This window comes from Phascolarctos cinereus, unplaced genomic scaffold (assembly GCF_003287225.1).
Source record: "Phascolarctos cinereus isolate Bilbo 61053 unplaced genomic scaffold, phaCin_HiC Scaffold_3;HRSCAF=262, whole genome shotgun sequence".
Taxonomy (NCBI): Eukaryota; Metazoa; Chordata; class Mammalia; order Diprotodontia; family Phascolarctidae; genus Phascolarctos; species Phascolarctos cinereus.
In genome coordinates, this window is record NW_027555736.1 from 176267568 (window position 1) to 176295474 (window position 27907).

The 27907-nt window shown below is 37.7% G+C and overlaps 2 protein-coding genes across 2 annotated transcripts in view; one reads left to right on the forward strand and one right to left on the reverse strand.

Moving 5' to 3' along the window:
* The window catches only part of AVEN (apoptosis and caspase activation inhibitor), a 196047-nt gene extending 194262 nt beyond the window's left edge, over nt 1–1785 (forward strand). The window contains exons 6-7 of the mRNA XM_078151639.1: nt 6–351; nt 1273–1785. Of these exons, the coding sequence (XP_078007765.1) occupies nt 6–351; nt 1273–1391 (465 nt within the window). The 3' untranslated portion in view covers nt 1392–1785. The remainder of the gene's footprint in view (nt 1–5; nt 352–1272) is intronic.
* A 113-nt stretch (nt 1786–1898) lies between these two features.
* Nucleotides 1899–27907, reverse strand: part of RYR3 (ryanodine receptor 3) — a 731065-nt gene continuing 705056 nt past the window's right edge. The window contains exons 94-103 of the mRNA XM_078151313.1: nt 21460–21502; nt 20848–20975; nt 20260–20320; nt 19613–19759; nt 17120–17254; nt 14450–14606; nt 12109–12173; nt 11275–11375; nt 4938–4989; nt 1899–2858 (exon numbers count right to left, since the gene is read on the reverse strand). Coding sequence (XP_078007439.1) covers nt 2763–2858; nt 4938–4989; nt 11275–11375; nt 12109–12173; nt 14450–14606; nt 17120–17254; nt 19613–19759; nt 20260–20320; nt 20848–20975; nt 21460–21502 — 985 coding nt within the window. The 3' untranslated portion in view covers nt 1899–2762. The remainder of the gene's footprint in view (nt 2859–4937; nt 4990–11274; nt 11376–12108; nt 12174–14449; nt 14607–17119; nt 17255–19612; nt 19760–20259; nt 20321–20847; nt 20976–21459; nt 21503–27907) is intronic.

Below are 27907 nucleotides of genomic sequence, written 5' to 3' on the forward strand. Positions count from 1 at the left end.
TTAAGACTACAGCTCCTCTAGAGCTTCCCCAGCTGAAACCAAAGAAAATGGAAGATGGCAAGGGGCTGGGTATGCAGATGAGATGGCCCTTGGGGCCAGGCTCTGATGTGATCTCTGATGCTGCCAGCCATCCAGTGCTCCCGGGTAAAGATGGGCCTAGGCCAGGCTCTTCAGAAGCTTTTCAGAAAATCACTCCACCACTGCAGCAAACTGTCGACCACCTAGATGAAGAATTTGATCTGCTGCTAAATTTAGATGCTCCAGTAAAAGAGGAAGATAACACTCTAACAGCTCAGACATATCAAGGTCCCAAAACCAAAAAAGATGGGAAGATGGTCCAAGAGGAAAATGGTATGCCTTTGATTTTGTTTCTTCCTTCCTCTAGTCTTTTCTGATTCCTTTATTTTGGCTTATTAGTGCAAACAGGCAGGCTTGTCTTAATTCCATCTTGCATACATAGTCTTAATGGCATTTGACATTGATCCAGGGCTGTGTACTGATATCTATCTTTGTGCTTATATCTCTGCTTCACTCTGAGCTGACCTTTCTGAGAGCATCCTCCTCACTATAGAGATAGCCCAAATACTGTTGCAGACTTGATTATGATCTTCAGCCTAAGGCTTTAAATTAAACCCTTGATGCTTTAAAGTATGGTAGGATACATATAGCCCTAAGTCTATCCTTTTGCATCTAGTCTTTTTCAGCATCATGCCTTTTAGGTATGTACCTGAATGGACCCATCACCCACATTTCATCTTTAGAACATGCTACCAGTATCTTCTGGAAACTGTTCCCTTCCCCCTGTGCCACCTTCCCTGGCCTTTGCCATGGGCTTTTTGTGGACTTACACTTTTTATTTTGTGCATATAGCAGGTAAGAAAATAATTTGTTTTGGCTACAATGGAAATCAATGGGCAGACTCCTGGGGCAGTTTCCTCTTTTTCTATTGAATATCAGATACCTCATTAACTTCCAGTTTGCTATAAGGGAAAGGAATGATAATCTGGCTGTTGGTTCAATAATATGAGGACTTTGTGAACCTCAGTTTCAGAATTATATAAGTTTAGCTAATTTAGTCCTCATCTGCTTAGGTGTTCTATTTGGGGAGGGCAGGAATGATCTTTTATCAGTGAAAAATCAAATTTATTTATATATACATGGCATGAAAGGTACCAGAGAAGGCCAGCTTGTATCATGGAACAAACTGTTGGGAAGCCTTACCCATCCTCAGATAGAGATTAGTGAAATGTTATATTGTTTTTATTTCCCCAGTTCCTGAAAAACTCTCTGTGACTGAAGAAAAGAGTTTGGAATCTGAGCAACCACCATGTACATCCAAAAATGTTACTGAGGAAGAGCTTGAAGATTGGCTGGACAGCATGATTTCTTAAAGAAAAAAATGCTTGCAGAGCTGGAGCTGGGTGGATTAAAGAGAGACATGAATGAGGCAATAGCACACCCCCAGATCAGCATTCCAGCATGCTTATGGTAGTATGCCTCCCTCTGTATTTCAGACAACAATTGGCATAATAAATTACAGAGTTTCATTCCAATCATTCTTTCTGGCATAGAATTCTAATAACCCAACTTTCTTAAGCAAGTAGAATGCTGTCCCCCATCCCATGGGCTTCCCATCTGCTAAGAGTAAAATCCAGGTTCCATCTAGTCCCCGGTGTTTGTTTACAGCAATTAGGTGCTGCTGAATAACAGGATGTGACAAGAACAAGGTATGATTGGTACCTGTATGCATTTGGGAAAAATAAATTATAAATGCTGGTAAAACTATTTTTTCCCTCGGTCTGGGTGTTGGGTCTTTTCTGTCTCATGTCATTTCTCTCAGTTTTCATGTTATGGCTACAGGCAGAGTATATGATAAATTAGATGAGGCCATACTGAGCTTTGGTTTGTAACATTTTATTGCAGGGGGCACTTCGTTTTTATTTCAGGAGAAACGCCTAAATGTATCAGATTTACTACTTACAAAGGACCATGAAGCGTTACTTAATTTTGGCATGAGATTTAGATTTTCAGTTTCTGATACAGTACATTTCTTCTAATAACAGCTACTGGCCAGCTGCTATTGACAGAATCAGTTTCATACATTAAAATAGAAGAGCAGCACAACTAATTAATGAAACTTTCCATCTAAAACCTAACATAAAAAACTTGCATAGCTATGTCTACAGAAGTTTTAAGGCACTTAATCGATATTTCATTGTCGATAAAGTGTTGAGTTTTCTCTATTTCTTTAACTGTTAAAGCTTTTCAGGCTGTATCTGGATATATTCACTAGCAAGTACCATGGGGAAAATTGACCGTAGTTAAAACATTTTTTAAGTTCAGACCATGAGTAACAAATGGAGACATCGTCACTTGATATTCAAGTTCTTTTAAAGTTTCAGATATTGTGCATTTAAGACTAAAAATCTTCTTCAGCCCTTTTGACTGTTTCCAAACTCATAAAGAATGATGGGATTCAAAACCATGCCAGTAACCTATCTCTAGGTTTACAATTGGAAAGTAAATAAGTTTTTTGACATAGTTTCTTCTCTTCTTCAAATATGGATTTGTAAGTCTCACAGCAAAGGTCTGTTAGGCACAAAAAGCCTAGTCAATTTCCAAAGTCAGAGATTTATGACAGGTTCTTGATAAAGAAGTGTTTCTCAAACATCACTGCTGAAGTACTATACATGGGCGTGGTACAGAATTCCTTTTGTAGAGAGTTGACTGGTTATGTGGTACCTCCTTTTATCTCATCACACTTATCCAAGCTGATCTTCATATTGTTTACGAAAACAGTCACCAGCTGGAAAGAAATCCCAACATCTTTCTTGATACATCTTCCAGACGTAAGATTCCTGAAATAATTTGAACAAAGGATACCTGTTTTACATTCTTGTTCCGCATACATGCGTTCCATTACCCTCATTTTTCTCTCAGCTTTATTTTCTCTTTTCACTGTGGGTTAGACTTAGACATAGAATTTTGCCAGAATTGACATTCATAATGGGCAAACGGGGTCCTTCCACCTGTAACTTAGTTCTTATCAGTTCATTTTCATGGCACAAAGAGAGGTGCTAAGCTACACTGGCCCCCCCTTATACTCTATCCCCATCACATGTCCACATTGATGACTCCCATGACCTTAATTCTTCTCAGATGCCTCTACCCTACACGCCTATACATAGGTAAGAAACAAGCAAAAAGGTTCAGGAATGTGAAGTCAGATTTTACTTTTTGTGCCTACACTCACCATTAAGAATTATTCCTATTCCTTCTACAATCTAAAGTATCCCAGCTCTCCTACAAAGGCAGTTAGATGTTATGTGATGGCAGCCTGGACTGATGGGAGGGTATAACATTGAAACCTGTCAAGAAACCACTTATCTTATGCTGTGGTTTTAGCCCTTAAGTGTGGAGAAAACCCAGTTCCTTGTTTGTATATGTGCTAGTTTCCCATGGCTTCAGACATGGGTTTGTTTTGGTTTCTTCCCTTCACCTTCTCATGATTCTTCCTTCACACTTAGTCATAGATGATTCTGTGAAACATAACATTCTTTTCCTAGATACATTCGCGTCATATATATGCACCCGTATCTTTTCCCCCCTCTCATGTTCCAATTCTTCATATGTTCTCCTTTTCTTAACTGGAACCCCTCTGTGGTTATTGTTGATGTGATACAAATCTACTATTTCAAGCAAGGCCTAGCCATGTTTTATTCTCTTCCTGGTTATGGTAGGCACCTTGCCTTTGGGCCCATACCACTCTATTTTTTAGTTTTGGAACCGTAATCAAGTAAGTACTGCCATTTGTACTACAAAGGGTGTGCCAATTTGCTCCCCTATGATTCCACTCACTGAATAGATAGCTTTCTTTTTTCTTAATTTTAATTTTTATTATATAAATTTTATTATCTAAATATATAGTTATATTTATTATATAATAATATATAATAAATTAAATTTTATTTTTTCAGTTCCAAATTTTATCCTACCTCCTTCCCCACCCATTGAGAAGTCAAGAAAAACAAAACCCATTGCAAATATGTGTAGTCATGCAAAAGAAATTTTCACATTAGCTATGGCCAAAGAAAAATTTGTTTCAAACTGTACTCTTGAGTCCATCAGTCCTTTCTCGGGAAGTGGTCAGCATGTTTCATGATGAGTTCTTTGGAACTGTGGTTATTCACTGTGTTGTTATCCTTACAGTATTTACTGTATAAATTGTCCAATCACTCCAAACCAAAACTCCTCTACAGATTGCCTCCCCCATTGGAATGTCACTTCTTGAGTGTACTGTCTTGGCTCTTGTTTTTTGTATCCTAAAGCTTAGCACAATGGCTAACAAATAAGAAGCACTTTTATAAATACTTTCTTATTCATTCAATCCCTAAGTCTATCTCTTATGCTCTCATACAGTTTTACTCTGATTCTTTATCATATGATCCCCTTCCTGCTTGCTCTTCTCACCTCCGATCCTGGGGGACAGTTCTACCCCACTCTAGTTCTGCTACTGCTTCTTAAGGCTTACACGCAGAGACAGCAGATGAAGCTATTGAATACTGAAATGAATCTGACATTCCTTGCCAGAAGAAAGCATGGGTGAAGGATTAAGAAGTTAAATATGTGTGACACTTCTTATTTTAAGACCTTCACAGGTCTTGGTTTACAGACCCACCCACTTAAAGATAAAAATCAACAGAGGTATATTCACAAAGAGTTCATGATTCAAAGATGAGCTTAACCAGAGAGATAAATGATAAATGAACAACCAACCTTCATTTCTGTTTTAAGGGAACTGGGCAGTCTTTTCCCATTCCCAGGGAAGAAAGAGAAAGAGAGTGTGTGTGTGTGTGTGTGTGTGTGTGTGTCTGTACACACTTTCATTAGCCTAAGCAGACAATGTGATTGATGCTTAAAAACATAATTTCTCTCACCTGACCTGTGTGTTCTGTTTCATCTTTATTAATCAGATACATCAGAAAGAACCTGAAATAAGGATGAGAAAAGTAGAACAAAGGGAAATCAATAATCAGTTGAAATTCATGTTGCCAAGACATCAGTTAGCCTAAAACATTAAGAGAGACAGGCATCAGCAGTGTGTGTGTTTATATGTGTGTTTCAGCAGCAATCCAAAGTTGTCTTTACCTTCTTTTCATCCCTTTCACAACTAGGGTAAGGGACAGGAAGAGGTCACAAGCTCTAAGGACTCAAGAATTTATTTTCAAATGAAAAAAATTATTAAACCTCAAAAATCAGAGTACTCAGCTTTCTTTTGAGGAATAACTGCTTTCCATTTTCTAAAAAGCTAGAGACAATATGTGAAGTAGGAGATTGAAGCTCAGGATAAGGTAAGGAAGGAGATGGTTTATGACCATATTAACCAAACATCAGGATACTATAAAGACATTTCTTTCACAAAGCCTTGTTTAAAGGAGGACTCGGTGAGATCTCAGGCCTGAGGGCACCAGAACTAAGGAGGGAAGGAGCCTGTGCTTGCTCCATGTACAGGCTATCTTTTGGGTGTGAGTCTATCCTCTCCATCCTAGGATGCAGCTACAGAGTTAAAACTGAGTATTAGTTTAGTCTAGCTCTCAGGGGGATCGGCTCTTTTGGGAACTCACTTCCATTTGAAAGCCTTAGAAGAACAATCAGAGATCCCAACCCCAGGGAGACAAAGGCCTATGCTTTGGGGAACTCAGAGATTGGGAGGTACATATTTATTCCATATGGGAAATGGCTTCTGGTTACGTCTCATTATCCGTCATTTTGGAATGAAGCTTGCACTAAGTATGAGTTCAGTTTGGAAGATCTGAACATCATTTATTTACTGAACCAGATACTTAGAACGACCTACCACTATCATTTGGTTGTGAGTACCAGGCCTTAGAAGCTGAGGCCACCACCCCTCTATTTGTAGGGTAGGCATAGTCCCAGTTCCTGCTCCCACTTGTCTCTAACTTTGGGGTTCATGTCCATTCACTGAATTCCCCACTTCCTATCATAACCTCACTACTCCCCAGTACTTATCCTCCTCTGTTCTTTAGTTCCACTCTGCCCCCTAGAACCTCTACATGACTGTTGGTGAACTACCATTGATCCTAGATCTCTTCACTTCTTACTCTTCCATTTTCTGGCCCTGAAGGCAATTACTTTCTTAGGAAGACCCTGCATATCTGGACACCTTCTTCAGTGCTAGCTGCTCTTTCCCTTATTTCTTCTAAATGGCCATTTCAAACCCCTTTTCCTCTTCCAGCTCAGTCTTGGCATATTACCTTGTACTTTGCTAAGAACATATAGACCATTTGCCATTAGTTCTTCCTTCCATACTCTGTCTCAAAACAACATCTACTTTGCCCCAATTTGCTTTTCTTCAAATGGCCCTTGTCTTTATCATTCAGTTCTTCTGTTTGGCCACTTGATCCCCTCCCCATCTCATTTCTTCTGGGATCTTGCCCTTTTATCATTCCCTTTCTTCTTAGGTATTGAATGCTTTCTGGCTACCTGCCACTTTTCCCGGGTCTCCCTGTATATAAAACTGGGTTGGCCCTACCATTCCCTCAAATTATCATCCTATATGTCTTCACTTTATAGTCAAACTCCTAGAATAATTTACGTTTGTTTCCTGTATTGCTTTATTTCCCATTCACTTTCCAGTACTTTAAAATCTGGCTTCTGACCCTCCCTCTCTACTGATACTACTTTATTTCCTCTTTGGGTTTTCATGATATTGCTCTTTCCTGGTTCTCTCCTCCTAAAGGTCTGAGTGTTTCTTTTTGCTCTCCTTTCCTGGATCATCATCCATCTCCCAGGAAGTATAGGTCCCCCAAAGAATGTCTTAGGCTCTCTTTCCTTGTTTCCCTATAGTCAAATGACCTCCCAGGGTGGGTACAGGGAAGAAATCAGTGTGTGAGAAGAAACTGAAGATGAGAGTTGAGAGAATGATCAAGGGGACAAACTCTCAGAGGAAAGAGATGAGCTCAAGGGCACAGTTTACATAGATTCAAGAGTCAACTCTACTTAAATGATGTCCTAATTTATTTTCTGAGTTTTTTTTAGTTCTATATTGCTGTCAGATGCCTAACTGGCATCTCAAATTCATCATCCCCTTACCCTAAACTTCCCTGTTTCTTCTAGGGGCACCATCATTCTCCTAGTCAACTGGGAGTCCTTGATTCCTCATACTCGTTTACTGCCCCTCCTCCCCATTTCCCTCCATTATTCACTCAGTTGGCAGGTCTTGCTATTCCATTTCTCTTTGCCTTGTACCTAGTTTGTGTTAATCAGCTCTTGCCTGGACTATTGCAGAAGGCTTCTAACTGGTCTTTTTGTTTCCAGTTTATCTTCTTTCTAATACATCCTTTACACAGCTACCAAAATTAATTTTGCTAAAATGAAAGTTTCAGTTGTGCCACTCTCTGCTCAAGGACTTCACTGGCTCCCGTTTACCTCTAGGAGAAGCAAACTCTTAAGCTTGGCAGTTAAAACCCTTCATGATCTGGCTTTATTTTGCCATTCACTTATTTTACATGCCAGTCAAACTGGCCTACTGTTATCTATACTGTCTGTCTCCCCTCTTTATGACTCCACCTACAGTATCCCCCATGCCTAGAAATGCACTCCTGCCACAATTCACTTCCTTCAAGCCTCAGCTCAGGGGTACCTCCTACATGAAGCCTTTCCTGATTTCCCATCTCCATCCAAGTTGTTGAGTGTTTTTCAATGGAAAGAATATTGGACTAGAGTAAGGAAGTTCTGAGTTCAAATCTTGGATCACACACATTTGCTTTGTGATGCTGGGCAGGTCACTTCAGCTCTGTCAACCTCAGTTTCCTCATCTTGTGAAATGAGAATAAATAATAGCACCTAAGTCACATGGTTGTCTGTTGTGAAGATCAATGAAAACTATGTAAAAAAGCACTTTGAAGACATTAGAACAAATAAAAGTTAGCTATTATTCTTCCTGAAATTACCTTCTGTTTACTTAACCTGAGCACAGGTTGCTCTCTGTACTCAGATACCTCCAATGCAGTCCCTTGAAGGCAGATTTAATTTTGTTTTTTGCCTTTCTGCCCCTTCCACCTCTTACACAATGCCTTTCACGTAGGAGCAACTTAATAAATATGTTGAATTAAACTGCCCTGGAGGAGATCATATCCTAGAACAGAGGTTCTTAAGCTGGGGCCTGTGAATTTTTTTTTTCTTTTTCTTTCTGCTTTCAGTTACAAATTCTCTTACCCCTCCCCTACCCACTGAGAAGGCAAAAAATGCAATACAAAATACACATGAAATCATGAAAAACATATTTCTTCTTTAGCCTTGTTGTGGAAAAAAAAACCCAAGAAAAATAAAGAAAAAATATATGCTTCAATCTGCACTTAGAGCTCATCAGTTTTCTCCTTAGAGGTGATAACATTTTTCATTATGAGTCCTTTGGAATTGTTGTGGATCATTGTATTTGATCAGAGTAGCTAAATTTTTCACAGTTGATTATCTTTACAATTGTGACTACTGTGTACATTGTTCTCCTGGTTCTTCTCATTCTACTTTGCATCAGTTCATATAAGTCTTCCCAGGTTTTTCTGAAACCATTCCCATACCATTTATGGTACACAATAGTATTCTATCACAATCATAATTTGTTTAGTTATTCCCCAATAGATAGGCACCCCCTCAGTTTCTAAGTTTTTGTCACCACAAAAAAGAGCTGCTATCAATATTTTTGTATATGTTGGTCTTTCTTTTTTGATCCTTTTGGGGTATTGACCTAGTAGCAGTGTTGATGAGTCAAAAAGGGTATATACAGTTTTATGGCCTTTTAGGTATAGTTCCAAATTGTTCTCCAGAATAGCTGGGCTACCAGTACAGCTCCACCAGCAGTGCATTAGTGTACCTGTTTTCCCACATCCCTGCTGGCATTTGTCATTTTCCTCTTCTGTCATCTTACCCAATTTGATAGCTGTGAGGTACTACCTCAGAGTTGTTTTACTTTATGTTTCCCTCAGAGTTGTTTTAATTTACATTTCTCTGATTTAGAATATTTTATAAAACTATTGATAGCCTTGATTTCTTCTAAAAACTGCCTGTTCATATCCTTTGACCATTTATTAATTGGAGAATGGCCTTTATTTTGTAAATCTGGCTCAATTCTATATATATGTACATACACATGCATATATGAAATAAGATCTTTATCAGAGAAACTTCCTATACACCCCTCCCCCAACAGTTTTTTCCTTTCCTTCTAATTTTGACTGCCCTGATTTTGTTTGGTACAAAATCTTTTAAATTTTATGTAATTAAAATTATCCATTTTACCTCCTGTGTTCCTCTCTATCTTTTATTTGGTCATGAACTCTTCCCCTATCTAAAGATCTGACAGGTAATGTTTTCTGTGCTTCCATAATTTGCTTATAATATCAACCTATATATCTAATTCATAAATCCATCTTGAGCTTATCTTGGTATATGGTATGAGATGTTGATCTATTCCTAGTTTTTGTCAGACCACTTTCTTGTTTTCCTAGCAGTTTTTGTCAAATAGTGACATCTTGCCCCAATAACTGGAATCTTTGGGTTTATCAAACACTAGGTTACTGTGTTCATTTGCTTCAGTATGTCGTATACTTAATATGATCTGTTGATTACTCTATTTTTTATCCAGGACCAAAGTGTTTTGATGATTACCACTTAGTAGAGTAGTTTGAGATCTGGTATTGTTAGCCTTTCAAACTGTGGTACTAGAGGAGACTTTTGAGGGTCCCTTGGGTATCAAGGAGGTCAAATCAGTCAATACTTAAAGATATTAATTCAGGCTATTTGCTGGAAGATCAAATACTGAAGCTGAAGCTTAAATACTTTGGCCACACAATGAGAAGGTAGGACTCACTGGAAAAGACTCTGATGCTGGGAAAGATTGAAGACAAAAAAGGGAGGGCAAAGGATGAAATTGGATAGATAATGTCATGGAAACAACAAATGTGAATTTGGGCAGACTTCAAGAGATAGTGGAGGATAGAAGGGCCTGGTGTATTATGGTCCATGGGATCACTAAAAGTCAGATGTGACTTAACTGTTAGGTAACATTGTTAGGCAGGCTTCCTTAATATTTTTTTTTCATTAATTCCCTTGATCTGATATACTTAATCTTTTCTTCCTCCAGATGAACTTTGTTATTATTTTTTCTAGCTCTGTGAAGTAGTTTTTTGGTAGTTTGATTGGTTTGGCACTGAATAAGTAAATTAATTTAGGTAGTATTGTCATTTTTGTTATACCAGCTCAGCCTATGCATAAGCAATTAATATTTCTCCAGGTATTTAGATCTGTCTTTGTTTAAAAAGTGTTTTGTAAATTGTGTTCATATAATCCCTGCATGTGTCTTGACAGGGCGACTCCCAAATATTTTATATTGTCTGCAGTTATTTTAAATAGAAATTCTCTATCTCTTCCTGTTGGTTTTTTTTTTAATTAATAACTGTATTTTGATATCATTGATTTTTTTTTACAATCCTATCTATTTTATGCATTTAAAAGCATTATTCTGAAAGGGAGTCCATATGTTTCATCAGACTAATAATAGGTCCATGTTACAAAAGAGGTTAAGAACCCCCGTTCCAGGGGCAGCTAAGTGGCGCAGTGGATAGAGAACCGGCCCTGGAGCCAGGAGGACCTGAGTTCAAATCCGGCCTCAGACACATAACGCTTACTAGCTCTGTGACTCGGGGCAAGTCACTTAACCCCAACTGCCTCACCAAAAAAACCAAAACCAAAAACCAAAAAAAAAAACCCGTTCCAGAGGAATGGCAGCATACATAGAAATATCTGCTCTACTCTTCTCTCATTAGTAACAATCAGTCACCTGTCTCCATCTCTGTATGAGAAGCCTGTGTGTTGAGGCCATTCAATCTGAGGAAATGAATCCTATACCAATACCTTGCCTTCATGGGGGGAAAAAAAGGTTGGTATGCCTGAGGCTGGCTGTAAGACAGCTAATCTTTTCATCAGAAATGATAATAAGGGAAACAGAATTTTTAGGGAACAAAATTTTCCTTCCTTGACTTAACAGTTCTAAAAATTTGACATTTTATAATCAGCTCTTTATTATGATACTTGATATCAGAATGCCCCACTAGAAGGTAATCTCATTGTTTGATTCTTTATACTTTTATCCCCAGAGCCTAGTACTTAGGTGCTTAATAACATTTACTGAATAATCACTACTCTTCTTGTCCAAGTTCCCCTCTATAAAAATTACCATCTAAAAAAAGTACTTACAAGTAGTTGGCTAGGTTGTGCTCTTGTAATGTATGTGTTTCAAAACCATGGGGAGTTGTATCAAAGTAGTCATTGCCAATCCCACAGATGAAACATTTAGTCTAGGAAAAAAGTAAGAGGATATAAAAATATTAGCAATGCTGGCCCTACTTATAAGTGATTATTACACAAAAAATTTAAAGGAGGCCCTAAAAATATCTTACAGATGTTAACTATTAGAGGTTTATTACATTGGGTTTACTAAACTGCTCTTAAAATGTAAATATATATAAATATAAATACCTCTCAGAGAATTTTAATGCAGTTGGGAGGAAAAGGTGCTTTGGAGCACCAGGAAGCTATCAAGATTGGGACGCTGCAGGCATCCAGAAAGTATCAAGAAAACTTAGAGTCAGATCTTTATAACTTTATTCCTGTGTTATTTTGGGCAAGTCACTTAACTTCTGTATGTCTCAGTTCCCTCATCTATAAAATGGGTTGGACCACATGACTTCTAAAAGTTCCTCCCTGCTCTAAATGATCCTATGAGGGCACTGGAGGATAGCAGGAGAGGGCCACTTAAAAGGACACTAAAATAAGCTTTATCTAATTCATAATTGTGTATAGGGTTGTGTCTGGATAGACAAAAAAGCAGACATACTTGGACTTGAGGGAGATAACGTAAGGAAGTAGGAAGTTTATGAGCCTTGAAGTCAGAGACCAGGCTTCTAGTCCTATTCTGCTCCTACCTCCCCTATGTGACCTGGGCTATTCACTTCAGCCCATTTTTGTGATCCTTGTCAGTTCTAAAGCTCTGTAGTCTATATTCTAAAACTAAAACACAATAAGGCACACCTCCATGTCTTCTCTCACTTGTTCTTGCTGGTCTCTCAGTTCTCCAAAGGCATCGATGATCAGACCTGGGATTTTAATTACAAAAAGAATTTAAAGTCCCCCAGATGATGCACATGCATAAAGTTATACCAGAGCGGGGGAAATGCTAAAGTTCTATTTTTTTTTCGTCTAAGGTATCAGGATTAATACTATAGATAGATAAGCATGAAAATAAAAAAAAAAGCCTGTCCATGTTTTAAAAAGCAAAAATCTTGTTGCTTTATAGATGAATCCTGGAAATGATTCTCATTTGCTTGTACTTATCATGCAATATGGATTTATATCTAGAAAACTGTCTTCCTTTTCAGCAGCTGCTTGGAAATATTGTCATACAGATCAGGCCAGAGGCAGGGGATGACAGGAATTACCATACTAGAGCAGAAAAAGGAGGCTTTAAAACCTAAATTCATCACTATTTTTTTTTTGTTTTTTTAATTTTATTTTTTATTATTAATTAATTTATTTTGAATTTTCAACCATTACTTCTATACCATAAGCTTTTGAGTTTTAAATTTTTCTCCCCCTCCTTCCCCAAGATGGTGTGCAATCTGATATAGACTATACATATACATTCCTATTAAACATATTTTCACATTAGTGATGTGTAAGTAAGAATTAGAACCCAATAGAAGGAACCACCAGAAAGAAGAAACAAGACACAACAGAAGAAAAAAATAGCAAATAGAATGCTTCAATCTGCATTCAAACTCTATAGTTCTTTCTTTGTATGCAGATAGCATTTTCCACCATGAGGCTTTTGGAGATGTCATTGATCCTTGTATTGCTGAGAAGGGTTAACTCTATCAATATTAGTCATCACACAACTGGCTGTTACTGTGTGCAACCTTCTCTGGTTCTACTCACTTCACTAAGCATCAGACCATCCAAGTCTTTCCAGGTTTTTCTGAAGTCAGCCTGCTCATCATTTCTTATAGCACAATAGTATTCCATTACAGTCATATACCACAACTTGTTCAGCCATTCCCCAATTGATGGGCATCCTCTCAGTTTCCAATTCTTTGCCACCACAAAAGGAACTGCTATAAATATTTTTGTACATGTGGGTCCTTTTCCAATTTGTATGATATCTCTGGGATACAGCCCTAGAAGTGCTATTGCTGGGTCAAAGGGTATGCACATTATTATAGTCCTTTGGGCATAGTTCCAAATTGTTCTCCAAAATGGTTGGATCATTTCACAGTTCTACCAACAATGCAATAGTGTTCCAATTTTCCCACATCTTCTCCAACATTTATCATTTTCCTGTTTTGTTATGTTGGCCAACCTGATAGGTGTGATGTGGGTACCTCGGAGTTGTTTCGATTTGCATTTCTCTAATCAATAGTGATTTACAGCATTTTTTCATATGACTCTAGATGGCTTTAATTTCTTCATCTGAGAACTGCCTGTTCATATCCTGTGACCATTTATCAATTGGGGAATGACTTGCATTCTTATAAATTTGACTCAATTCTCTATATATTTTAGAAATGAGGCCCTTCTCAGAGAGACTGGTTGTAAAAATTCTTTCCCAATTTTCTACTCTCCTAATCTTGGTTGTATTGGCTTTGTTGGTGCAAAAACTTTTCAATTGAATGTAATCAAAGTTATCCATTTTGCTTTTCGTAATGTTCTCTGTCTCCTTTGTGGTCATGACTTCTTCTGTTCTCCATAAATCTGATAGGTAAACTATTCCTTGCCCTCCCAGTTTGCTTACAGTATCAGCCTTTATATCTAAATCATGAACATGTTTTGACTTTATTTTGGTATATGGTATGAAATTTTGATCTATGCCTAGTTTCTGCCATACTCCCTTCCAGTTTTCCCAGCAGTTTTTGTCAAAGAGTGAGTTCTTATCCCAGAAGCTGAGGTCCTTGGGTTTATCAAATAATAGATTACTATAGTCATTGATTACTGTTTCTTGCATACTTAACCTATTCCACTGATCCACCACTCTCTTTCTTAGCCAGTACCAAGCAGTTTTGAATTCATCACTATTGATGTCTTGACAAAGAATTTGACTTTTTACCCTCACTTTTCTTGGCCTCAGCTGCCTCATTAGTTAAGTTGGAATAATCAATAACTACCAGCATTGAGGGTGGGATGTTTATAAGTGGCCAATCAATGACACTGAACATCTGTGTCTCGGGAAAGAGTGTATGAGTAAACCTAAAATAATTTAGCAGCAAATTATAATACATTCACAAACTAAGTTCTAACAGTTCAGACCATATCTTTAGATGTATATAAAGAATGAGTTTTATTAGACTCTTTCCATGTTCAAAATCATTGGCAATTATACCTTGAATGATGGCCAGTAGAATAACGATAACAAAGAAGAAGAACGTGATATCAAAGACAATTCGATACATTTCATAAGGATCACCAGCAGGGTCTTCAATTTCATCTCCAATGCCACCCCCAGCTCTTACACCAACATACATATGGAACAGGTAACACTAAAAAAAGAAGAGAGTTTTTAAAAAATCAAAATAGGTGATATGCATGATTAGACTAGAAGATGACAACATTAATGATGAGTTTTCAGATAAAATTCATTATTTGAGATTTAAGCAATGTATTGAAGAAAGTCAGTGAAAGGAATCGAGTCTTATGTGTGGCTTAATTAAGAGGTGAGTAACTTAGGTTGTGTGCCAGTGAATGATGATATTTATTGGTGCAAAGGTTGGCTGCTGCTATTTCCTCTATCCAACCGCTACTCATCAGAACTTCTTCCAGCTGTGCCACTGAAAGAGCTGGCTCCTTAGGGCTGAAATTCCCTCCTCATACCCCAAAGTAATCAGATCTCAGCATACTATCCACTTTTCAAAGTTTGCCAATTCCTAGCATACATTGAGATTTTGGTAAGAAAATTACTATCCCCTAAAGCTGATATCCAGCAGTGTTTAATATGCATATGGTATTGTCTTTATGTACAAGGCAGGTAGGTTAAAATCCCCCTAGTACTAACTAACCTAGTAGCATCTAGATGTGATTGTGTCAATTCGTCTCATCAAAGTAATTCTGTTTAAAAATTAAAACTTTCTGCATGGTTAAAATCCAGAACAATGACTCAGACTTTTAAAGCATGTGGCATTCCTTAAGAGGAATTAGCCACTGAAACTGGGCATTTGGTTTCTGAAGCATGGGTGCCTGTCATCTGCATGCTGAAAAAATTGATAAAACTTTTGTAGTCATTATTACTGTCTTGGTATCTACTCAATAGTCCTAGGCTGGTAATGCTGTTTTTATTTTTTTCTTCTTCAGTGGTTTTTAAAAGAGAAGGAAACTAGAAAAGTTCAATTAAAAAAGTACTCAGGATGCCCTTGACAGGTAAGTTTTAGGTCAGAATTCAGTGGATGTTTGAAAGTGCCACTCAGGTGATACATGGGGTGAATTCTTGAGAATATATTGTTTGATGTTCTTGCCAATATAACTCTAGTGATTCACTGCCATTGGCTAGCTACATAGTATTGAAGTCTAGTCAGGGTTTTACATATTGTTTTCAGAAGCAGATCAAATGTTACTTTTAGTGGTACAACAATTTTATTTTGCTTTCTGCCATCTAAGACACTATCTGGTCTTGTAGAGTCTATTCAGAAGTTTAAGAAAAGTTTCTATGAAAGAATATTGTCTGAAAAGATTTTTATTAATTGAGTTATCCATGCAGGGGTGCACAGTAATCCCATGTTTCATTTTGAGATCACAGAGAATCAGAAAAAAAAATATTATGGTGTGACGGTCTCATTGAGTCCATAGTTTGAATTAGGCCTTTTAAAAACAACCCTTGCTGACTGTAATCTTCCTGTTCTTTCAGCAAGGTTATGGTGCTTCCTCCCACCCCCACCTCCCAAGAAAACAATTCTCTCTGCTTAAAGAGTAGCCTTGGGTTGAGAGATGACAGTGAGGCTCATGGAATGAAGACTCGTCTGTGGCTCCACATTTACTTTCTAATAAGCAGCTGGCATTACAGGAGTTAGAACCTAGAACGTTAGGTGCTACAGGAAAGGACCTTTTATCTGGTCCATGGTTTCATTTAACAGATGGGAAAACCTGACACCCAGAAAAGTCAAGCAGTTTGTCCAAGAATGACAGCAGTGAGCATAGAGCCAAGACCAAGAAGTCCTATTGTTATTCCACGGAAATGTTAATTTTCAGATATTAGTGAAAATAAAGATGTGATTTTTTTTTTCCCATTAAAATTGATAGTCCTCTACCCTAATAAATCTACTTAAGAACCTCCTGGGGGCCCATGGACCTTAGCTTAAGAACTCCAAGAACTGGACCAAGCTTTTGCTTTGTGAGACTACTTTCCCCTGGGAAAGTAAGACTCTTCAGTCATTATTTCACTTAGGATGTATACCCATCATATAGACAGGATACACTGGAGAGGCCAGCATTATTACTTACATCATTTTCCCATAATGGGTACATCTTTCTTACTTGCACTTGACTTGAGGATTCCAATGATCTACTCCCTCCCTGGCTCAACTATGGTTTTGCCTTTTTACTCTTACTTCCTATGTGGAATATACCCTGAAATCATCCCAGCCTTTTGTGAACTTTGCTTTTGTCATGCAAAAGACATACAAAACTTCTTTAGAATATCTCAGTAAGCAAAAAAGTCTGAAGTCAAAAGGCTATGCCCCCAGCACTTGGAGACTGAGGACTAAAGACTGACCACATGGACTTCTTGGAGAAAATGCTCCATTTCCAAAGGTACTTTATTTTTATAGATAGATTTGGACTAATGACTCATCCATCTGTGATGAGCTTCTCAGTCTCAGTAAGAATGTGATTAGTGGTCCAAAAAAGTTCTGAAATTTATGTTACCTAAACTTATTAAGTCCTTTGGAAAGACTTATGTGTAGCTCCCATCTCCCCCAGTTGACCTCCCCAAGACAACCATCCACAGACCCTTATCTCCCAGGGAGACAGTGTAACAAGGCAGAGCCTAAGACAGTTCTGTTACCGTCATCATGTCATCACATTTCATATCTGGCTCATCTTCATCTTCACTCTTGTTGTAGAACTTTCGGAAGAAGTTGAAAGCCACCACAGTGTAGAGATAAACAACAACAGCCAGGAGTCCCACAGTCAGTACCAGCTGGGAATGGGAGGAAAAAGGAGGAAACGGAACTAGAATCTTTTCTGTTGTCATGGCTTTTGTTATATCTTCTCTGACTTATTCACACAGGGTTCAAAGACAAATAATTGTTTCTGTCCTTGAAAGAGAAGGCAAAGGAAGGACCAAAAAGAAGAAGAAGAGATGAAAATACATAGTAATGATTTGGGTGTTTGGTTCTAAGGAGAGTCAGAGAGTTTGGAGGGGCAGGAAAAAAAGGAAAGACCCCAAAATGGGACAATAAAGTAGAGAGGCAGATGAGGAAAAAGAATCAGTAGGAATGCAGGTTGTAGGTACTTAATGTTTACTGAATAAACAAATAAAATTGAAAACAGTTTTCTGCAAGACTTAGGAATTTTCATGCAGTATTCAAAGTTCCTTGAGTCAGCACTGAATCTCCACCCTGTGGAGAATGAGAGGATTTCACAGATTATTAGAACTGGAAGGAATTGCAGAGGTCATCAGCTTAATCAGTCCCACCACCCTCATTTTACAAATGAACTATCTGAGGACCCAAGAGATGATATAAATTGCCCGAGGTCACAGAGGCCATGAGTGACAAAACTGACTTGAACCCTTCCATTCTGACTTAGAAGCAACTAGGTGGTGTGTTCGAGCATCAGACAAGGAGTCAGGAAAACTTGAGTTCAAATCCTGTTTCAGAGACTTTATAGTGGTGTGACCCTGGGAAAAGTCACTTGATCTCTACCTCGGTTTCCTCATTTGTAAAAAGGGGATAATAATAGCAAGTACCTCCCATGGCTAGGGCAGCTAGGTGGTGTAGTGAATAGAGTGCTAGACCTGAAATCAAGAAGACATCTTCCTGAGTTCAAATCTGGCTGTGTGACCGTAGTCAAGTCACTTGACCCTGTTTGCCTCAGTTTCCTCATCTGTAAAATAAGTTAGAGAAGGAAATGGCAAACTACTCCATTATCTTTGCCAATTAAACCCCAAATGGGGTCATGAAGAGTTGGACATGACTGAAACAACTGAACAACAAGAAAACCTCCTGTAGCTGTTGTGAGGAAAGAATGAGATAATATTTGCAAAGAATTTTGCAAATCTTCAAGTGCTATATTCTATTTATCTATTATTATTATTCTATTGTATCATGCTGTTTTCATATATTCCATATCTGTTTCACCTTAATCAAATGGAAAGTCTGCTCAGCCTTAGTGTGATCTTGCCTCACTCTCTTCATCTCTTCCAGGGAAGCCCACAAAACTTGGAGGATTACTGAGTTAGATACTTAAGTCACAGCAGATGGAATAATAAATTCTCCAATTGACCTTTTTTAGATTTCAAAAATAAAAGTCAACCTTGGGGTTATGGGGAAATAACCAGTCACTTCAAAGCTGTTGAGGAGCTTTGTTAGTAGAAAGTGGATATAGTGTGAAATCAAATACCTTAAGAATGTCATATGAAGGCAGGGAAAAAGGGGGCAGCTAAGTGGTGCAGTGGTTAGAACGCCGGCCCTGGAGTCAGGAGGACCCAGTTTGAATCTCTCAATCTCTCTCTCTCTCTCAATCTCTCTCTCTCTCTCTCTCTCTCTCTCTCTCTCTCTCTCTCTCCTCCTCTTCTCTCTCTCTCTCTCTCTCTCCTCCCTCCCTCTCTCTCTCTCTCTCTCTCTCTCTCTCCCTCCCTCCCTCCCTCCCTCCCTCCCTCCCTCCCTCTCTCTCTCTCTCTCTCTCTCCCTCTCTCCCTCCCTCCCTCTCTCTCCCTCTCTCCTCTCTCTCTCTCTCTCTCTCTCTCTCTCTCTCTCCTCTCTCTCTCTCTCTCTCTCTCTCTCTTTCTCTCCCTCCCTCCTCCTCTCTCTCTCTCTCCTCCCTCCTCTCTCTCTCTCTCTCTCTCTCTCTCTCTCCTAGACAGTGAGATTAAGTGACTTGCCCAGGGTCACACAGCTAGTCAGTGTTTTGTGTCTGAAGCCACATTTGAACTCAGATCCTCCTGAATCCAGAGCCAGTACTCTATCCACTGTGCCACCTAGCTGCCCTACCTGGTTCGAATCTGACCTCACATATTTACTAGCTGTGTGACCTTGAGCAAGTCACTTAACCCCAAGTGCCTCCAAAAAAAAAAGTTATACAATAAGGTCCTGCTCTGAATGATCATAATAGCTGACATTTATAGATAGTATTTTCTGGTTATTTACACTTTGCACAAATTATTTCATGTTTTCTTTGAGTGATACAACTATTTTGTTAGATTCCTTATTATATTATCCCATTACATATTCCTCTCATTTGAAGATGTCATATTTTCTTTGCATCCCACCCTCAGGTCCTTGACTTTTCTTTCTGTTCCACATTATTATAAACCTCATTCCTTAGTAGCTCATACCTGTTTGCCATTGTGAGTTACAGAAGATAAAATTGTCCTCAGTGTCTTGAAACCCATTGCAATGTCCAGTAAGTGAGCAGCAAAGAAGAAGTTGTTGTAGTGACCAAGGATAGACATGGTCGTGTACCAGGCCAGGTATAAGAAGGACTGTGAAAAGTGTCCAATTGAAGAAAAGTTAAGTAGTACCTCAAACCCTGTTATAATTTTTCCATGTCCTCTAATAACCTACTGGACAAAGATATTTGAATATTATCACATGTAAACTTTGGAGAGATGATGGCACTTGTCTCATCATTAAGCTAAAGAACTGCACGGGCACAGATTTTGAGGTTGTATTTAGATTTGGGGGTTCTCTGTATGAGATACCATAAAGAATGCCAAATAAGGCAAATCTGGGGGGATTAACTCTGCCTTGCCCTATTCTACAAACGGAGGGGGAAGCATCCTTGGGTGGCTTTTGGGTCCACATCCTCACAAGAAATTCATCTGATCTTTCCAAGCACCCTTTATTCCACTATTTGGATTCCCATTACCCCGAAGGGCTTCTTGAGCCTCCCCCTCGGGCTTTTTAAGAGGATGATTCTTATATATGTACCCACTGGAGTAATGAGCAGAATCTTATTTTTCTTTAAGCAATTAAAACTTACATTGTCAGTAAAAACAACTCCCAGCTTCCAGATATGGTACTTCATATCGATGGAGCTCAGCCTAAAGAGGACCAAATAATTTCAAACTCATAAATGTCAAGAGTTAGTTAAGTGTTTAATGAAGAAATTAACCTCTTTCTCCCACGTTTAATAACTGAAACACAGCTCAGAGCTTTATCAAATTGTATATTTTCCTCTGGAGATGCTGAATGGTTCAGTTAGAAATCTTGTACTTTGAATTGGACTTTCACAAACCGTAATTCCTAAATACAAAGAACCTGAAATCTTTAACTTTTTCAAAGCTGTTTTTGTCTTGGATTCCCTCCCCCTCCCCACCTTTCTATACCTTACACATATAATTAACCCAAGCCTAGATGGGACACCTCAAATCAGGAGGGGGAGTGAAAGGGCACATGAAATAGATAGGTATTAAATGTCTTGTCAGCCATTTTCCCCCTTGGCTATCCTATGAGTGAAAATAATTAATGGCCACACACTAAAGAAAATACCACTCAACTTTGTTGGAAGGGGAGAAAGAATGGTTCAGCTTTTACCAAACTCCTTTAATGATATTGTTCATCTAAGTACCATGACACAAGAGAAGACTCCTCTGGTTCTGTCTGTTCAACTGGGCTAAAGTCAAGGGCATTTTGGTCCAAACCCAGAAGCTCAGCAATGCGCTCTGCCCCATAGAGGTCCCCGTACTTGTTGATCACCTGAAAAAGAAAGGAAGACAAAATAAGGCTGGGCTCACACACGGCCCCCACTTCCTGCTTCAACATGAGGGCGGAGGGACTGGATGACTGTGTGCCAGGAACTTCTGAGGTTTTATAGAGCATGGGAAATTGTCTATGGAGTCAGGAAAGGCCTCAAAATGAAAAGGGATGAAGAGGAAAAGAAACATGATGCAAAATCAAGCCTCCATAATCATCAGATAAAAAATGCCCTACATTCAAGCTGGTGTTTTCCCTTTTTTGGAGAGAGGAGTTGTTTTGTAAAAGATGACAATGATCATAAATGAGAATCTCACAATTAAGTGGAGGCACCAAGCTCTTCTAGGAAGAAAGCCATCATTTTGCACAGGTAGACACATGAACACAGTTCCTTTCATGGATTACTTTTCTTGGGAGTAATGAAATCATATCAAGTTCATAGATTTCCATTGTGGCGAGAGAATCCATCCCCACTAACAGAGCATACCTTTCTCTTTACAAACTTGTCCCAGTAGTTGCTAGGAAAAGACCTGTAGCAGAGAAAGAAAGAGAGGGGGGAAGTTCTCAACATCAGGGAAACCATATAGACTGATGAAATGATCTTAATGACCTTTCAGGGATCTTGATCTTTGCTTTTCAATTCTGGAGGCTTCTGCCTTGGAGAACAGAGGTTTGGTTTGTGAATATTACATGTTTTGACTGTTTTTTTAGGGTTCACCACTGGTCTGTTCATTTCTGCTCTGCTAACTCTGAACTGGTGCTGGGTTATTTTTCTCCATTAACTCTATGGTTAAGAATAAGTTTGCAATAGACTTGGGATAAGAATAGATGTATGTTAGAAATTTAATTCCAGTAGTAAAAGCCCTGAGAGAAGTCTAGAGGATCCCCATGAGGTACTGTAATCTGCTGGCATACATAGGACACTTCAGGGGGTAGCCTAGATTTGAAGTTTGAAAAAGCTAGGTTCAAATCAAAGTTCTGACAAACTGCATGATCTTGAGCAAAAAGACTTTACTTCTCTAAGGCCCAGTTTCTTCATCTGTCACATGAGGGTGATAATACTTATAGAACCAATCTCACAAGAGTATAGTGAGGAGAGTGCTTTGTAAGCCTTATAGTACAGTGTACAGGTGAACTGTTGTTATCTCTTTCCCCAACATAACTCATGTGTACTCTGTTGGATTAATGAATTGGAACCCTATCTTTAGGTGGCGCTTCTTTGAGATGCTGACACTATTTTGTCCCTCCTGTGGGAAGGAAGATGCTAGCCCTAACCTCAATGAAGATGACTTTTTTTTCCCTTTCAGCTCACAGAGCCACTATTTCTTTTTTTTTTAAGTTATTTTTTGTTAGTTCCCATTTACATGTAAGAATTTTTTTTAACAATCATTTTTTAAAATTTTGAGTTCCAAAGTTTCTCCCTCCCTACTGTCCATCTCCCTCCTTGAGAAGGCAAGCAATTTGATATAGGTTATACATGTGAAGTCATGCAAAACATTTCTATGTTAGCCATGTTGCAAAAGAAAACACGAAATAAAAAGATAAAATAAAGAAAGTTTTAAAAAAGTATGCTTCAAACAGCATTCAGAGTTACTTTTCTCTCTGGTGGATAGCACTGTTCATCATGGGTCCTTTGGAATTGTCTTGGATCACTGTCTTGATAAGAGTAGCTAAGTCTTTCACAGTCGATCATCCTTAAAATATCACTATTACTGTTTACAGTGTTCTCCTGGTTCTGCTCACTTCTCTTGGCATGAGTTCATATAAGTCTTCCCAGGTTTTTTTTTTCCCAAGGATCTTGATGATCCTCCATGCTTGTTCAGCCATTCCCCAATTGATGAGTAACCCCTCAATTTCCAATTCTTTGACACCACAAAAAGAGCTGCTATAAATATTTTTGTACATGTGGGTCCTTTACCCTTTTCTTTAATCTCTTTGGGATACAGACCCAGTAGTGGTATTGTTGGGTCATAGTTTTATAGTCCTTTGGGCATAGTTCCAAGTTGTTCTCCAGAATGGTTGGATTAGTTCACAACTCTACCAACAGTTCATTAGTGTACTGATTTTTCCACAATCTCTCCAGCACTTATAATTTTCTCATGTTAGTCCATCTGCTAGGTGTGAGGTGGTTATCTCAGTTGCTTTAATTTGCATTTCTCCAATCAGTAGTGATTTAGAGCAGTTTTTTCTTGTGACTATTGATAGCTTTGATCTCTTCTTCTGAAAACGTCCTGTTCAAATCTTTTGACCATTTATCAACTGGGGAATGGCTCTTTTTTTTTTTTAAATAAATTTGGCTCAGTTTCTTGTATATTTGAGAAATGAGACCTTCATCAGAGAAACTTACTGTAAATTTTTTTCCTCCAGTTTCCTGTTTTCCTTCTAACTTTGGCTGCATTAATTTTGTTTGTGCAAAAGCTTTTTAATTTCACATAATCAAAATATGTTTTACTTCCTATAATCCATTCTGTCTCTTGTTTGGTCATAAACACTTCCCCTATGCATAGCACTGACAGATACATTTTTCCATGTTTCCCTAACATATGATACCACTTTTTATGTCCAAATTATTTATCCATTTTGACTTTATCTTGGTATATGGTGTGAGATGTTGGTCTATCCCTAGTTCTGCCAAATTGCATTCCAGTTTTCCCAGCAATTTTTGTCAAATGTTGAGTTCTTACCCCAAAAGCTCAGTTCTTTGGGTTTATGAAACACTAGATTACTAAGGTCATATTTATTGTGTACCTAATCTATTCTTCTGACCCATCAGTCTATTTCTTAGCCATTACCAGATTGATTGATCATTACTGCTTTGTAATACAGTTTGAGATCTGCTATAGCTAGGCCACCTTCTTTAACATTTTTTATCATTGATTCACTTGATATTCTTGACCTTTTGTTCTTCCAGGTGTATTTTTACTATTTTTTTCTAGCTCTATAAAATAATTCTTCAGTAGCTTGATTAGTATGGCTCTGAATAAATAAGTTAACTTAGGTAAAAATGTCTTTGTTGGCTTGGCCTATCCATGAACAATTAATATTTCTTCAGTTTTTTAGATCTGTCCTTATTTATGTGAAAATGTTTTGTAATTGTGTCTATATAGTCCTCGTTTTGTCTCTGCAGGTAGACTCCCAGGTATTTTATGCTATCTGCAGCTGTTTTAAAATGGAATTTCTCTATCTCTTGTTGGGTTTGTTGGTAGTATATAAAAATGCTGATGATTTATGTAGGTTTATTTTATATCCTGCTATTTTGCTGAAGTTGTTAATTGTTTCAACTAGTTTTTTAGTTGATTCTCTAGGGTTTTCTAAGTGTACCATCATGTCATTGGCAGAGTGATAGTTTTGTTTTCTCATTGCATAGTTTTATTCCTTCAATTTCTTTTTCTTGTCTTATTGCTATAGCTAGCATTTCTAGGACAATACTGAATAATAGTGGTGATGATGGACATTCTTGCTTCACTCTTGATCTTACTGGGAAAGCTTCTGGTTATCACCATTGCAGATAATGTTTGTTCTCAGTTTTAGATAGACACTAACATTTTTAAAAAGGCTCCAATGATTCCAGTGGTTTCCAGTATTTTTAATAGGAATGGGCGTTATATTTTGTCAAAGACTTTTTACGCATCTATTGGTATAATCATGATATTTATTGTTATTGATATGGTCATTTATGCTCATAGTTTTCCTAATATTGAATCTGTCCTGCATTCCTGGTATAAATCCCACCTAGTGGTAAGTGTATGATTGTTGTAATATATTGTTGTAATCTCCTTGCTAGCATTTTATTTAAAAATTTGCAATGATATTCATTAAGGAAATTGATCTGTAGTTTTCTTTCTTTTTGCTTTCCCTGGTTTAGGTATCAAAAGCATATGTTATAAAAGGAATTTGTGAGACTCCTTTTTAACCTATTTTTTTCAAATAAGTTATATAGGATTGGGATTAATTATTCCTAACATGTTTAGTAGAATTCACTTGTAAATCCATCTCGTGCTGGGGATTTTTCCTTAGGGAGCTCATTAATGGCTTGTTTAATTTGTTTTTCTAGGCTAGGGTTATTTCCTCTTCTGTTATTCTAGGCAGTTTATATTTTTGTAAATATTCATCCGTTTCACTCAGATTATCAGTTTTACTGTCATATAATGGAGCAAAATAATTCCTAATAATTGTTTTAATTCCATCTTCCTTTATGGTACATTCACCCTTTTCAGTTTTTTGGGTTTTTTGGCTAGGCAATGGGGTTAAATGACTTGCCCATGGTCACACAGCTAGTGTCAAGTGTCTTGAGGCCACATTTGAACTTAGGTCCTCCTGACTCCAGGGCTGGTGCTCCATCCACTGTGCCACCTAGCTGCCCAACCCTTTTCATTTTTGATACTAGTAATTTGGCTTTCTTTTTTTGATAAATCAAATCAACCACTGGTTGATCTATTTTATTGTTGTTATTTTTTTCTTTCATAAAACCAGTTCCTGGTTTTATTTATTAGTTCAATTTTTTTAAAACTTTCTGTTTTATTAATCTCTCTTAATTTTCAGGATTTCCTCTTTGGTGTTTAATTGGGGATTTTTAATTTGTTCTTTTTCTAGTATTTTTAGTTAAATGCCTAATTTATTGATCTGCTCCTCTCATTTATTGATTTATGTATTAAGAGATATCAATTTCCCCCTAACTACTGCTTTGGCTACATCCCACAAATTCTGGAACGTTATCTCATTGTTATTCTCTTTAAAGAACTTACTGATTTTCTGTATGATTTGTTCTTTGACCCACTCATTTTTTAGGATTCAATTATTTAGTTTCCAATGGACTTTTAACCTATGCTTCCAAGGTCCTTTATTGCATTATGATCTGACATGGGTACATTTAGTATTTCTGCTTTTCTGCATTTGGTTGTGAGGCTTTTATGCCCTACTAATTCAGTTTTTCTGAAGGTGCCATGTACAGATGAGAAAAAGGAATATTTCTTTCTATTCCAATTCAGTTTTCTCTAGAGGTCTAGCATATATAATTTTTCTATGATTCTATTAATTTCCTTGATTTCTGTCTTATTTTATGGATAGAATTATCCAGCTTTGAAAGGGGAAAATTGAGGTACCTCACTAATATAGTTCTATTATCTATTTCCTAACTCATTTACAGATTTTTTTTATTTTTTAAATTTTAAGAATTTAAATGGTGTTAAATTATAGTTGGTGCATGTATGTTTAGTATTGATATTACTTCATTGTCTATGGTACCTTTTTAGCAAAATGTAGTTTCCTTGCTATTATCTCTTTTAATTAGGTGTATTTTTGCTTTTGCTTTGTCTGAGATCATGATAGCTACCCCTGCCTTTTTTACTTCAATTGAAGCATAATAGATTCTACTCTGGTCCCTTATTTTAACTCTATGTTACTTATAATATATAAGACATATTGTTAGATTCTGTTTTCTAATCCATTCTGCAGTCTGCTTCTGTCTTATAAGTGAATACATTCCATTCACACTCACAGTTAGGATTAATAACTGTGCATTTCCCTCCATTTTATTTTCTTCTGTTCATCCTTTTCTTTATCTCTCTTTTTTAAAAAAATATTTATTTATTTTTAGTTTTCAACATTCACTTTTATAAGATTTTGAGTTTTAAATTTTCTCCTTTCCTTCCCCTCCACTCTCCCCAAGATGGCATTCAATCTCATATAGGCCATACATGTACAATCATATTAAACATATTTCCACATTAGTCATGTTGTAAAGAAGAATTAGAACCTAATGGAAAAACCAGGAGAAGGAACAAAAAAAGAGAGAGAGAGAGAAAATAGTACGCTTCGATCTGCATTCAGAATCCATAGTTCTTCGTCTGGATGTGGATAGCATTTTCCATCATGAGTCTCTTGGAATCATCTTAGATCACTGCATTGCTGAGAAGAGCTAAGTCTATCAAAGTTGGTCACCTCACAATGTTGCTATTACTGTGTACAGTGATTTCCTGGTCCTGCTCACTTCATTCAGCATCAGTTCATATAAGTCTTTCCAGGTTTTTCATTTCTTTCTTTCTTTTTAGGCAGTTGGGGTTAAGTGACTTGTCCAGGGTCACACAGCTAGTGTCAAGTGTTTGGTCTGAGGCCAGATTTGAACTCGGGTCCTCCTGACTTCAGGGCCAGTGCTGTATCCACTGCACCACCTAGCTGCCCCTGCTCATCATTTCTCTATAGCACAATAGTGTTCCATTGCATTCATACACCACAACTTGTTTAGCCATTCCCTAATTGATGGGCATCCCCTCAATTTCCAATTCTTGGCCACCACAAAAAGAACTGCTATAAATATTTTTATATATGTGGGTCCTTTTCCCTTTTTTATGATCTCTTTGGGATAAAGACCTAGAAATGGTATTGCTGGATCAAAGGGTATGCACAGTTTTATAGCCCTGTGGGAATACTTCCAAACTGCTCTCCAGAATGATTGGATCAGGTCACAACTCTACCAACAATGTGTTAGTGTTCCAATTTTCTCACATCTTCTCCAACATTTATCCTTTTCGTTTTGTCATGTTAGCCAATCTGATAGGTGTGATGTGTTACCTCAGAGTTGTTTCGATTTGCATTTCTCTGATCAGTAATGATTTAAAACATTTTTTCATATGACTATAGATAGCTTTAATTTCTTCATCTGAGAACTGTCTGTTCAAATCCTGTGACCATTTATCAATTGGGGAATGACTTGTATTCTTATAAATTTGACTCAGTTCTCTATACATTTTGGAAATGAGGCCTTTATCAGAGACACCGGCTGTAGAAATTGTTTCCCACCTTTCTGCTTCCCTTCTAGTCTTGGTTGCATTGGCTTTGTTTGTGCAAAACCTTTTTAATTTAATGTAATCAAAATTATCCATTTTGCATTGCATGATGTTCCCTATCTCTTCTTTGGTCTTAAATTCTTTTGTTCT